This window comes from Coffea arabica, chromosome 6e (genome assembly GCF_036785885.1).
Source record: "Coffea arabica cultivar ET-39 chromosome 6e, Coffea Arabica ET-39 HiFi, whole genome shotgun sequence".
In the NCBI taxonomy this organism is placed as follows: domain Eukaryota; kingdom Viridiplantae; phylum Streptophyta; class Magnoliopsida; order Gentianales; family Rubiaceae; genus Coffea; species Coffea arabica.
In genome coordinates, this window is record NC_092321.1 from 59,421,153 (window position 1) to 59,434,853 (window position 13,701).

Consider the following 13,701-nt stretch of genomic DNA (forward strand, 5'->3'; position numbering starts at 1 on the left):
GGAAAAAATGGATACGCGTGGCGGCGATAGAGGCGGCGATGGCCAATTCCGGCGCTCTTCAACCCGAATATCTAGAGCTCCCCTCATCAAACACATAAGCAACTCAAGAAAATTCTCTATCCGCCGCTCCTCCTCCTCCTCTGCTTCGGTGGAACAAATTCAAACCTCGGAAACCACCGAAATTCCACCGCCTCTTGTTTCCTCATCTTCTTCACCATTATCAGCAACTTTGATCGGGTATAATGAAGATATTCTGCTACAAATTCTCCCATATTTACCCCCAAAATCCCTCCTCCGCTTCCAATCCGTCTCCAAGAAATGGCTCTCGATCATCTCCAACCCCACCTTCCGCCGTCTCCACCTCCGGGTCAATCCCACTACCGCCACTTCCGCCTTCATTTTATTCCGAAAGATAAAAAACATGGCCGCGGAGCTCAATTTCATCTCTTCCCACGAAGATTATGTGAATCCCATGGGTAACATAGTTTCTAATTTGAATAATTTGTTTGAAAATGCTGATATTCTTGGCTTACATTCTTGCAATGGGTTGTTATGCGTCAAGTTTTGCTTCAATTATGATAGTATAGAATTTGTTGTTTATAATCCTACTACCAATAAGTATAGGCTGATTCCTAGGCTCAAAAAGATTGTAGAAGAACGGTTGTTGCAAACTTCAGTTGTTAATATTGCTTTTGACCCCTTGAATCCTGCCCAGTACACGCTTGTTTGCGTGATAACAGACCATTTTGAGAGTGAGTACCGGTTCATTGTGTATTCGTCTGAAACTGGTTTTTGGAGGGAGAGTGTAAAGAGATTGGATATTTATACTGAAAAATATTACTTTGATAGAGGGGTGTTATGGAATGGCGGTCTTCATTGGGCTACCCAATGGGGTTCTACTGTTTGCTTTGATATAGATCATGAGTGCGTGAGGTCAACAATGCCTAATCTTCCGGCATTGTATGATGATTCTTCGGAAGTTTGCTATTTTGGAGATTCAGGAGGGGAATTATATCTCATTAGTGTTAGTATGCCCCGGAAGACGGTGTTTAATGTCTTTTCTCTGAAGATGGACTATTCTAAGTGGGATGTGAAGCATCGGATTGATCTTACTCTGTTGAGTATTTTTTACCCACTGGTTGTTGATGAAGAGCTTGATCCTAACGAGTTTGGTTTCCACATACTGCATTATGTTGTGGACAAGAACAGAGGGAATGTAATGGTTATGCTATCAATGCATCGTAAAATCTTTTGTTATGATATCAATGATCTGACTGTCAAGGAGCTTGCCAACATAGAGCCCAAGGAGGTGTCTTATCGGTGGATGGAAACCTCAAAGTACTTGCGGAGGGATGCCTCAAAATACATGTGGAGAGAAGCCTACCAACATGTTGAGACGTTGGCCTATATCTAATTGGGTTGCAGCATTTTGGTATATGCAGCTGCAACTTGATAATTCTGTACTTGGCTGACCTTTAGTTGTTCTTAAGGTATGAAAATCTTGTATAGTTTGGAGATCATCAAATGTTAGTTATGCCATTATTTTTCTTTTAGATGTGTCAGGAATAGCACATGTTATGTGTTGGATTATTCTCATTATCTTCTTGTTGCAATTCCCTTCTTACAGTAATTGATTATAGAAGCTCCAGGAATTGATGTTTCAAGGTTTACCAATACCTTACATTGTGCAAAGGTTGAATTTGTATTGTTTTTTGGCAAAGATTCCTTATCATATTTGCAAGGGTCCTGTGGGAGTTTTCAGTTATGGATGGATTAAGAATTAGATAATTTTCTTTTCAGGTGTGCATCTCAAGAATTTTGTGCGGATGCACTTGTTTTTGCATCAGAAGATATTACGTGCTAGTAGCATCAATTTCTAATGAAGCTTACACATAACACTGAAAGACCATGAGAGTTGAGGACCTTGCTGCTTTAACGGTTTCACCTCAATTCTATGTTTGCATCTTAGTATGCTCAAGTTCAAACTGGTTGAAGTTGTTCTTGATTAGAGCATGACTGATAAATCTGCTCGATCATGTTAACTCTTGCTTCCAGTGGACTTCTTATTAAAATCATGACATGCTAAAAGATTATTGCTTTTTTTTTTAAATGTTTTTAATAAAAATCACATTCATGAATATTCTGCTTATCAAAAAAACAGATACTTGGAAACAAATTCAGACTTGCACTCTGCATATACGACCTAGAAATTCAACGTGTCAAGATTAGCATTAGATGATAGCACTTCTGTCCATTTATATGTCGACTATAATCACAAAATTATTTATTTTTATTAAATTTGACATACAAGCAAATCTTCTCTTGTAGTTAAACTGAATATTTTGGCACAACTGGGTTTATTGCATTTTATTAGGTCAAAGAGTCTACTTGAAAGAAAGATTATTCCTAGATATTGTAGCTAATCACAAGCAACTTCTCCAAGTTGCTCAAAAATCGACCGCAGGCATCGACAATTACTGCAAAAGGTCATTGATCTAGTTAAACAAATGTATAGTTCAGTAGCCTAATAGATGACAAGCTTTGCATAACAATCAGTATTAGGACATGATGTATGATATTTCATTGTTGTTATACTGGTACATGCATCATTAGGTGAGAACGCTATAAAATGCCAAGCACAACCGCTGGTCGAACGCAAAATATCTGGACAACTTCAAATAGCTTAGAATGATGGCCCTAACCTCCCCTAAGTTATTGCTGTTCTCTTGTTCTGATTCATTTAAATCTTAAGCTTTGGCGCTGTGATTCGTTTCAATCCTTATACCGAGATACTTTGTTGTTCTAGAATTCAGAGACTAGACGGTTCAACTTAACTGTGCTTTGTTCAACTTGACAGTGTTTCTGCTCTGGTATACTGCACTTCCGATATCTTAAGCACACAAACTGTTCTTCATTTTTCTAATTTTCTGTGATCTAATGTTAAGCATTTCTTATGCAACATGATGGCATTATCTATTTTCTTGCCTGCTGCAGCTTTGATCCTGTTTAAACAGGATAACATGTCCTTTTGAAAATTTTGGATAAGGTGCAATTCTGGCTGCTAGACTGAGTAGAATTAGCTTTCGGCATTTCATGACTGCTACCACTAGTATTATAGCCAGTGGATGATTTCTTTTAATATAGTTTTTAGTAGTGGGCAGTACTATGCTACTACTTTGCCTAGGATCTACTCAGTCGCCCCAGAAACAGTTCATATTCTTGGAATTTTCCAATCTCTAGTTTCACTTACAACTTTATGGTAATAATTATTAAATAAATATTTCAACCACCGGCTCAGGTCTGGTTTAAGAATGCCAAAATGTTGCTAAATTTGGTCAAAAGAAAACTTGAATCTACTGGATCTCATGTCTCTTGCTTAAATTAGATACTTAGAATCTGAATTGTAAATGTTTATAATTACCCTCGACACATCTGAGGGTGCAAATGAATCGAGCTCAATCGAGTAGCTCGCGATCTTGCTAGGTCAAAACTCTAGCTCGACTTGCAATGACTGAGTTTGAGCAGCTCGCGTTGTTTGACGAGTCGAGTTCGAGCCTAATATGTGAAACTAAAAAATTTGTCGAATTTAATTGAGTTCAATCAAGCTTCACAGATGCACATACGTACACACATATTAATTTTTTTTATTTATTAGTATGAAATGTCTATTTTATTCCTTATTTAAAATTATATAAAGTATACATTGATATTTCTTAAGCTCGATATTGCTCGATTGAACTCGAATTAAGCTCGATTGGACTCGATTTGGATGAGCTTGAGCTCGAACATGAATACGACAAAATAAAATCGACTTCGAACTTGAACTTAAGTTTGACTTTCAAGAGCTCGATGAGTTTGAACTCAAGGTCAAACCCAAGTTTTTGAGCTCGATTCGACTCAATTTACACAGTTACATCATCAAATGAATGAGATGTATTATTGTCATCAAAACAGCACCATTTTTACCAACTTTTGGCGATTGGAGATCACTCAAACGTTAGCGAAGGATATGTTTGAAAGTGTTCTATGCAGAGACTATATTGGTTTTTGGTTCGTACTATGGTTCACAAATAAGAGAATTATTACTATTTATTATGTGAGAAAAATTATTAATGGGATATGGAGTTTACATAAAATCGAAATTGAGTTGCCTTGGGTCGAGTTAGGCTTGACCTAAACTAGGCTCAACTCAAATTCAAATAATTTATACATTATATGTTCAAAATAAATGTATATTTTTAGAATATACTAATCTTAAAGCATTATTTTTTAAATATATATAACTTATAATTGATGAAATCAATAATAATACCTAGTAAATATATAATACTTTTTACTTATATATTACATATAAAATTTAAAAACTTGAAATGTATATGGTTTCCAATGAATCCAACTAATTAAGCCCAAATGATAGGTTTAATTGCGAGATATAGACCGGACTAGGCTAAACTAGGTGACAATGAGTCGAGTAACATGACGTGTGCTAGGTAGGATAATGGATGGTGATTAAATGAAGATCAAATTGTGTGTTGGTTTGTCAATTTTCTATTGTAGATGGCTTTTAAATAGTTAATGTTTCAAAGTTTTCTTTAATGTGTGCCATATTTGTAAAATATGAACAATTTTAACAACGGTCTGTGTCACGGTGCTTTTTGTGCATTCGTTAAAATATATTTCAAGTGTTATATTTTTAAAAATATAAGATTAATTAGAAAAAAGTAAATAAATACAAGAGAGGGTAAGCAAAATTAAATAGAGAAAGTATATAAATGTAAGAGAGAATAATAATTGTTAGTATGTATACATATATAGTAGGTTAGGTAAATATTATATGTGTTAACGAATACTGTAAGGGCATTTATTAAAAAAACCCTTTTAACAAATATTGATTTTTGTTTCGTTAAATTCTTCTACAAACAAATTTTTCAAAATACTATTTTTTTTTTGGGGGAGTAAGAGCCGATATGGATTATAATTTTTTAGATTTTTTTTGGAAAAGAATTACTTTAACACTTTCTTAAGACATGATATATTTTAGATATAATTAAAAAAATAATTGAAAATTATATAGAAAACATAAAAAAAAATCCAAAAAAATTACAATTCAATCAAGGTAAAAGTCCCACAACTAATTCCTTGAAATATTGATGAAAAAAGAAAAATTCGAACAATTGTAGCCATTAGAAGGAATGTATACCAATCTATGCCAGCCGTAGAAATGAATTTTTTTTTTTAATATTACAATAGCGCCAGTGTCCGTATTTATTTTTATTTTGCTTTTCATTCACGCCTTCTTTTGCTTTCTCAGCGGCATCGTTTGGTTTCGTTTTTCTTTCGTAACGTTACAAAAGAGTAGTGTCAACAGCCAACACACAAATGCAATACGTGGCCGTTTCTTCTACACGTGTCAGCAACAGAAAACGACACATTCCTTCCTTTTACTCCTCAAATCCCGGCCCACAAGAAGAGTGGATCAATGGAAGCGGTGAAAATTTTCCAAAATTGGTTGGAGCCTGCAAGAGCAAGAGTATTATAGAAAAGGATAATTTTAGAAACCTCCCCTAAGGTTTCTAACAATTTCATTTGGCACTTCAAAATTTCAAAAATGTCACTTGTTATTTTATTTACTTTATGTTTTTGGTATAATTTACAACCCATTTAAAATATAATATTCAAAAATTCATTTTGGGAGAATAAATGTAATATCATTCCAAAGTTGCCCTTTTATTGTCTCACTTTTTTATTGCCAAAACATGAGTATCTTAATAATAAAAGAAAAATAAAAACAAAAAGTATGAAGGTTTTTTTTTGATAAGACAAAATATAGTATATTTTTTTAATACCCAAAGTTAATATTTGAAAGTTTATTTGAAAATTTTGCAAGTTATAAAGATAATATTTCTTTATTGTAAAAAAATTTAAGTTAATTTAAGAAGTTTTATAAATCATCTACGTATTTTTGAATTTTAATTTTTTTTTTCCAAATCAATGGCTTGAAAACTTTAAAAAAAAAACTCATGCTAAAAATTATATACAAATTTGTTTGTATTATTTTTTAAGCTGGTGCAAAAAGATGTCATCGTGGTTATAAATTATTGCAAGTTATTTTTAAGAGTATTGTAAATCATTGAAAATTTCAACTAATTTAACATTTCTTGTTCGAACCAATGGCACAAAAACTATTAAGGAGTATTTCAATCTTGTTATCAACTTTTATATTTTCATTAAAGAACTATATCGATCAATTCACAAAAATTAAGAGACAAATTTAGTGTTATGGCAATTAAGAAATCATAAGAAAAGGGCAAATCTAAAATAAAAGTATGTTCTCTCTCTTAAAATGAGTTTTTAATATCATATTTTGAAATGGATATTAAATGTTATAAAAAGTTTAAATTAAGGGAGTCAATTGAGATTTTCTAAAGTTCAAAGCAGCAATTCTTTTTCGTAGGGGGAATAAAAATGGGACACGGGATTTGATATCACCCCACCGGTACACACTCGCCACAGTGTATTTCCCGCCGGGACAGTATGGATCCCCACCGCCGCGGTCGCGGCGGCACATCCCGAGGCTCCTCAGCCGCAGAGTTCGCCATTAAACACTATGCCAATCCAAGAAGAATATCTCTCCTTTCCTCCCCTACCACCTCCTCAGCCTCAGCAGAGCCACTACTCCTCGTCGAGAAAGATGATGAAAATCAAATCCCCAAAGCCCCGCGCCTTCATTCCTCATCATGGTCAGCTGATTTCGTAACCCACAATGAAGATATCTTGGCCCAGATTTTGCTTTTCTTGCCTCCTAAGTCCCTCCTCCGCTTCCAATCCGTCTCCAAGCAATGGTTATCCATCATTTCCAGCCCTGGTTTCCGCCGCATGCACAGCCGGAAATACCGCTCTGCCGGCTCGTCTTTCTTTGTTCTTGACAGCTGTGTCGATGACCCCCCGCTCAATTTCATCTCTCTCCGGCAAGAAGATGTGAAATCAATGGGTACCATTACTTCTGGCTTAAATGATTTTCTTGATGATGGTTTAGTCCTAAACATGCATTCTTGCAACGGTTTGTTATGCATTGATGTTTCCTTCGAATTGACCTTTTTTAACGAAGACAGACGATTGTTAGTGTACAATCCTACCACTGATGAGTACAGGACTATTCCTAGGGAGAAATCAGCACAAGATCAATCTGAAGGTGTTAATATTGTTTTCGACCCTTCCAAATCTCATCATTACATACTCGTAAGCGCGTTGGTGGTCAATGAAGATGAAGATGAATTCAGATTCACGGTATATTCATCTGAAACTGGGCTTTGGAGCGAGACAGCGGCGAAATTTGAGCATGATGGTGACCGGTATTACTTCGAAAAAGGGGCGTATTGGAATGGTGATCTTCATTGGGTTAGTGTATCATCAGGTACTCTATGCTTTGATTTGGACAATAAGCGTCTGAGGCCGGTGATTCCTCATCCCTCAGCTCCCTCTGTTGAGTGGCGTGATATCTGTTACTTTGGGGAGTCAGGGGGCGACTTGTATTTAATCGGTCTGGACAAACCTCAAGCAATGCTATGGAAAGTTTATTCCTTGAAAAGGGACTATTCTGGCTGGGTTGTCAAGTATTCCATAGATGTTGCTTCTTTGGTTACTTTTTATCCTTCAATGGTGGTTGAAGAAGAGTCGAATGAGAAGCATTTTGATTTACATATGCCTTGTTTTGTTGTGGATGAGAAAGAAAAGAAAGCAATGCCTGTCATATTACTCAGGTGTAAAGTCATTTCTTATGATATCAGTGATATGACTGTCGAGGAGCTTGCTGAAATAGATTCCAGCCATCTGGAGCATGCTTTCTCCTTCAGAGCTCCAAAGTACTGTTTAGTGGATGCTGTCCAGCACACTGAGACATTGGCTTGTATATAGTGGTCTATCTCATTTTGGTGAACATGGCCATATTAGGACATTGTACTTACAAATTAGACTAGTCTAAGAACAATATGGTAGTGTAATTAGCAATAGGAGGGAGACATTGCAAAGCTTCTTAGTTGCTATATATTTTGCTGTTTCATTCTGGTGCTTGTCGACTGGTGTTTCTTTAATAGGTGTTTTTCATGCTTTTTCAGAATTGATTTCGTCATTCTGCTAATGTTCCCCAATTTAATGTTGCCAGTTTCTTATGCGACTTGGGAGCATTATCTATTTTTTCCCTTGCTGAGGTTTTGCTTGTAGACTGAAAGAGGCTAATATGCCCTTCTGAAATGAGATAAAATGCAATTCTGACTGCCAGAGTAGTAGAAATAGCTTCCGCCCTTGATGACTGGTACTAGTAGAATAGCTGCTGGATGATGACTTGTAATTTAGATGGTTTTCAATGGCAGATAGTTCTACATTACTGCTGCTTTGCAGAGGGATTTACTGCTTTGCGAGTCCTATGGACGCAGGTACTGCAGTGCAAAATGAAGGGTTCTACATGAATACTCCACACGGCAAAGTGAAGAGTTCGAGTGACACAGCACTTTATTGCCTGGCAAAGTGATGAATCTGAGTAATACAGTACTCTGTCACCCAAGAAAACATTCCTGTGTTGTTGGATTTTTCAAGTTCTAGCATCTCTAATTTCAAGTTTAACCTTCAATTTCAGCTCTATGGTTGCTCCAAGTAGTTTGATGGTCTCCAGTTGCCAGAAAAAGATGTTAAGAGTAGTGTTGTTTTGATGATTATATGAAAGCAGTTCCACTTGATAATGCATAGGTGTCTACTCTAAATAACGCTTTAGAACTCAGATTCTAAGAATCAGATTCAAGTTTTCTGTTAACGCAATTTAGCAATGTTATCATCTGGGCATACTTTATAATGCATGATCTGAACCTGCGGTCGAGATATCCACATAGAAAACATAGCTCGAAATGGATAAAGCAATACCATCTTTACAATAATAAAGCCTGCGTTTTTACCTTCCTTCAATTCTGTTTTTACCTTCGTTCAATTCTCAGGTTCTCCCTTACCAACGATTTTTTTTACTTCCATTTGTCCATATTTCTGTATAACACACTTTCTATTACATATTACGTAAAATAGTTATATTCACTTGCACTATTTTTGTGATTCTTTCAATTAAAAATATTTTTTGAACACGCATCGAGTGTGAGTCGATAAACTGTCTGTAAGCGATTTGAGTTAGTGAACATTTGCATACAAGCGTTCTATTTAGTCACATTTCCAAACAAAAGTTCTCATTACAATGTGGAGTTTGTATAAATTTTTGTCAAAATATGTAATTCTATTACATTGTGAGGACTAAATTCACGCTAAAGAGAGTGTGCTTGTATAAATGTATAAGAGTGCCTTTTTAACATACAAAGATTGATAAAAACCATGAAGATAATTTCTTGCAAACCTAGGAGTCTGCTTCCTATTAGATACATTACACATGAGGTCTTATATCAAACTTTTGTTTCTTTTTTTTTTTTCCAATAACAGTAGATATACTAAAAGTTCGTGTCCGACAATATTCCCATTCATGTTGCCCTTATGGTATGCCACTAATTTCACCAAAAAAAAAAAAAGTAAAACTCTTAATACCCTTAAGAGATTAGGCATGTTCCAAACTTTTTTCTTTTTATTTTGTTCCAAACTTGTAAAAATTCATTCAGGTTTATCTTGTGATTCTAAACAAATTAATTTGGAGATTATTTGGAAAAATTTTAAAAATAATATTGTAAGTTGTAACATTTTGTGTGATATATGTGATGCACATTTAAAAAAATATATTTAAAAATGATTGAAAAATGTGATTAAGAAACAATAGAAAAATTTTGTTGGCAAAAGGAAAAATCACTATCCAATTATGAACAAAGCTATTACTTTTTATTTTTCTATTCTCAATTGTTTTTTTAACCCTACTTTCAGCTTTTTACCTGCCACACAAACAAAAATTCCCAAGTAGCAAAATGTTAGAGATGTGGGATTAATGGGCAAGGGGAATCACAAGTTCCATTTCAGACCAGTCGAGGGTAAGATAGACTTTTTAAAAATTTTTACATCATAATCCACTCGTTTATACCCTATCAAAATTTATTTATACTAGACCTCCACTCGTCTAAAATGGAACTTGTGATGCCTCTAATCCAATTTTTCTCCCCTTTATGTTATTATTTTTTTTTTGGAAAATGTTCCCCCCTCCACCCCCCAAAATTTAAATGGTGCCGGGATGGGTATCCCCAAACTCCAATTCCGTAATATAACATCTATTTGTATATAGATGATAATATGAAATAAATATTATGGTACTATTATATATAAATATATAGTATGAAACCTAAAATGGAGTAATTTTTTTTACTATCAATTTATTGCAGTGGTGTGATTATTTTTTTATGTTACTTTACTTAATTTTTTTTCCACGTATTGCATGTTTCTATAAAGAAATAATAGCAATTAGTTTAGATTTTTTGTGGTATAATTTGAAAGGAGGGACTACCCAATTTGGACTCATCAGTAAAGAGAAAGAGTACTTACCGCCCGGACGGTGTGGATCCCCACAATGAAGATCTCTTAACCGAATCCAAAATCCCTATCCGCTAACAACCTTCTGACTGGGATCCACTTGCAGTACCAAATTGCTTGGATAACTGATTCTGGTTATAGCTCACAAATCTCTTTTTACACAAAGGGATAATATCGGAAACCTTCCTTGTTGAGGTTTCTCCTAATATTACTTAGCACCCCTGGGGTTTTTGAAATAATTACTTACCTATCCTAATAAATGTAAAAGAACTATATTAACCCTAATTTGATACATAATTCACATATCAAATAAATAGATGTCAAAAATTTTAAAATAAAAAATATATTAAATTTAATACTTAACAATTTAATAATTTAATGGATTCAAATTTCAAATTTCAGATTTCTGACTTCAGTTTTATCAAACGCATCCTTAGTGATGATATGCTTGAAAGTGTTCTATTTAGTCATATTTCCAACACAAGTTCATAATGTAGTGTGGAATTTGTACAATTTTTGGTTATAATATATAATTCTATTTACCCTGTTAGGACTAAATTCATGTTCTATGTACCTTTTTTAATGCCATTAATTTTTTTTTCAAAAAGCAGCAAAATAGGCGTTTTTAGTTTTTACCTTGTCATTCTAAATCTCAAAAAATCATATAATCATTTGAGAATAATACCCAAAATGCACTTCATTTTAAACCCTTAGAATAAATAGGGAGTCATAAAACAAAATGTTATCCCATTTGTTTCTGTAGAAATTTTAGGAACAAAACCGCACAAATGCAAATAGTGGAGATCAAAACTGCATTTTTTCTTTGTGTTCTTATGTTTTTCAAGAAGTAGCAAATTAAATAGGTGTTTTTAGTTTTTTTTATTTATCTTGTCATTTTAAATATGAAAATATCATGAGTAATCATTTATGAATAAATACCAAAAAGTGTATTTCATTCTACATCATAAAATAAAGGGCAAAATACACTTTACTTCCTCGTAGTTTAGCAATTTTTCAAGCAACTCTTCTATAGTTTCAAAAGTTATATATAATCTCCCTTATAGTTTATATTAAAGTGATGAAAATAATCATTTGTAATTGAATTCATAAAAATATAAAAATTATCCTTGTTTAAAAACTAAAATGGCAGACGTGATCAAAATATATAACCATAATGTGCATGACATTCTCACTTTATATGATTTTATATTTTACCATATATCCCTCTTATGATTTAGTGTTTTACCATATAATCCCTTGATGATTTTCAAAATATATATATATAACTCCTCGTGATTAATAAATAATTTTTAATTTTATATAAAGAGTACTTTTGACATTTTAGTTGATTCATTATGGAATGCAAATTCTATCATTTTGACACTTTAATCCAAATTAGAGGAAGGGAGGAGGGGGTTATGTATAATTTGGGGTTATGTAAAAAATACTAAACTATAGGGGGTAAAGTGTATTTTGCCCTAAAATAAACACAGAGTAAACCTGAAACCAAATCGTCCTTGTATTTCCTCAGTCAAAGGGTCTATTCTACTCACTGTCGCCGGGAAAGTATGGTTCGCTTCCGGGGCGGCTGCTCCGGCGAATCCCGATGCTCTTCAGAACGACGATACGCCATTAAACACATAAAGAATCCAAGAACAATCTCTCTCCGCTCCTCCTCCTCCACCTCCTCTGCCTCCGCAAAACCCGTTCTCCTCCCAGCGAAAGGAGATAACAGTCCAGCCGTCAAAATCCCACGGCTTCATTCGTCCGCATCTTCTCCTTCGGCCACTTCCATAGCTCACAATGAAGACCTCATTATTCATATTTTACTTTTCTTGCCTCCGAAGGCTCTCCTCCGCTTCCAATCCGTCTCCAAGCAGTGGCAATCAGTCATTTCCAAGCCTGCTTTTCGCCGCCTCCACTGCCGGAAATACTCCTCCTCCTCCTCGTCCTGCTCATCCTTCTTTCTTCTTCATTTTTTTTTATCAAAGTTCCCCCGCTTAATTTCATCTCTCTCCGCCAAGAAGACTTGAAGTCAATGGGTACCTTCACTTCTCGCTTAAATGATTTACTTGATTGTAAGCAGGTCCTGTTCTTGCATTCTTGCAATGGTTTATAATGCATTGCTGTTACCTCCGTTTTTGATGATAGCTCCCATTATGATGGCGGTAGAAAATTGGTAGTGTTTAATCCTACCACTAATCAGCGTAGGATTATTCCTAGGGAGAAGAAATTGGCAGTCGAAAAACATCGTGCTATCAATATTGTTTTTGACCCTTCCAAATCTGATCATTACATGATCGTATGTGTCTTGGTCTATGATAAAAAAGAATTCAGGTTCAAGGTATATTCATCTGAAACTGGGGTTTGGAGTGAGACAGGGGTGACATTTCGGAAACGTGGTGTCCGGTACTATTTCGAAAGAGGGGTGCTTTGGAATGGTGGTCTTCATTGGGTTAGTAAGTCATCAGGTACTCTATGCTTTGATTTGGACAATCTGTGTCTAAGGCCGGTGATTCCTCATCCCCAAAATCCCTCCTCTGAGTGGTGTCATATCTGTTTCTTTGGAGAGTCAGGGAGGCATTTGTATTTCATTGGTCTGGACAAATCTGATGCCACGCTAATCAAAGTTTTTTCATTGAAAAGGGACTATTCTGAGTGGGTTGTGAAGCATTGTATTGATATTGCTCCTTTGATTACACTGTATCCATCTATGGTGGTTGATGACTATGAACCTATATACAGGGAGCGGTTTCATCTGGATATGCCTTGTTTTGTTGTGGATGAGAAAGAAAAGGAAACAATGCCTGTGATATCAATCGAGGGTAAACTCATTGCTTATGAGATCAATAATATGACTGTGAAGGAGTTTGCAAAAGTAGATTTCAGTGATCTATCGAAGGGTCGTGCTCTAAATACGATTGGCAGGCAGCTTACCAGCACACTGAGACATTAGCTTGCGTTTAATGGCCCATTTCATTTTGCTATATACAGCGATACAATGACCACCCTTGTTAGCAAATTAACCTACTCTATGAAAGTTATGTAGCAGAACCAGAAAGATGTGACATTGAAAAAATTGTAAGCAGCTTACTTGCTTTGTATTCACTGTTCCAATCTGATGCTCCTTGACTGGAATTTTTTGAATAGACGTTTTGAGCTTTTTCCAAATTAGTTCCCGATGGATTCTTGTTACTTTTGTCT

The 13,701-nt window shown here is 35.0% G+C and overlaps 3 protein-coding genes across 3 annotated transcripts; all 3 read left to right on the forward strand.

Annotated features, from left to right (window-relative positions):
* The first annotated feature begins 7 nt into the window (after positions 1 to 7).
* On the forward strand, positions 8 to 1,414 carry LOC140009979 (F-box protein At5g07610-like). The gene has a single exon (XM_072056333.1). It carries the CDS (start codon positions 8 to 10, stop codon positions 1,412 to 1,414), a length of 1,407 nt encoding a protein of 468 aa, XP_071912434.1.
* A 5,014-nt stretch (positions 1,415 to 6,428) lies between these two features.
* On the forward strand, positions 6,429 to 8,069 carry LOC140009687 (F-box protein At5g07610-like). Its single transcript, XM_072055886.1, has one exon. The coding sequence runs from the start codon at positions 6,535 to 6,537 to the stop codon at positions 7,912 to 7,914; it is 1,380 nt and encodes a 459-aa protein (XP_071911987.1). The 5' UTR covers positions 6,429 to 6,534; the 3' UTR covers positions 7,915 to 8,069.
* A 3,996-nt stretch (positions 8,070 to 12,065) lies between these two features.
* On the forward strand, positions 12,066 to 13,453 carry LOC140004453 (F-box protein At5g07610-like). The gene is made up of 2 exons (XM_072056334.1): positions 12,066 to 12,445; positions 12,649 to 13,453. Exons 1-2 carry the CDS (start codon positions 12,066 to 12,068, stop codon positions 13,451 to 13,453), a joined length of 1,185 nt encoding a protein of 394 aa, XP_071912435.1.
* Positions 13,454 to 13,701: the final 248 nt, after the last annotated feature.

What these genes read in the sequence shown, in the direction of transcription:
- LOC140009979 (XM_072056333.1), top strand. Translation starts at nt 8, where the DNA reads ATGGATACGCGTGGCGGCGATAGAGGCGGCGATGGCCAATTCCGGCGC.
- LOC140009687 (XM_072055886.1), top strand. Translation starts at nt 6,535, where the DNA reads ATGGATCCCCACCGCCGCGGTCGCGGCGGCACATCCCGAGGCTCCTCA.
- LOC140004453 (XM_072056334.1), top strand. Translation starts at nt 12,066, where the DNA reads ATGGTTCGCTTCCGGGGCGGCTGCTCCGGCGAATCCCGATGCTCTTCA. An exon ending in AAATACTCCTCCTCCTCCTC is followed by an intron (nt 12,446 to 12,648) that starts GTCCTGCTCATC and finishes TTTTGATGATAG; the next exon opens with CTCCCATTATGATGGCGGTA.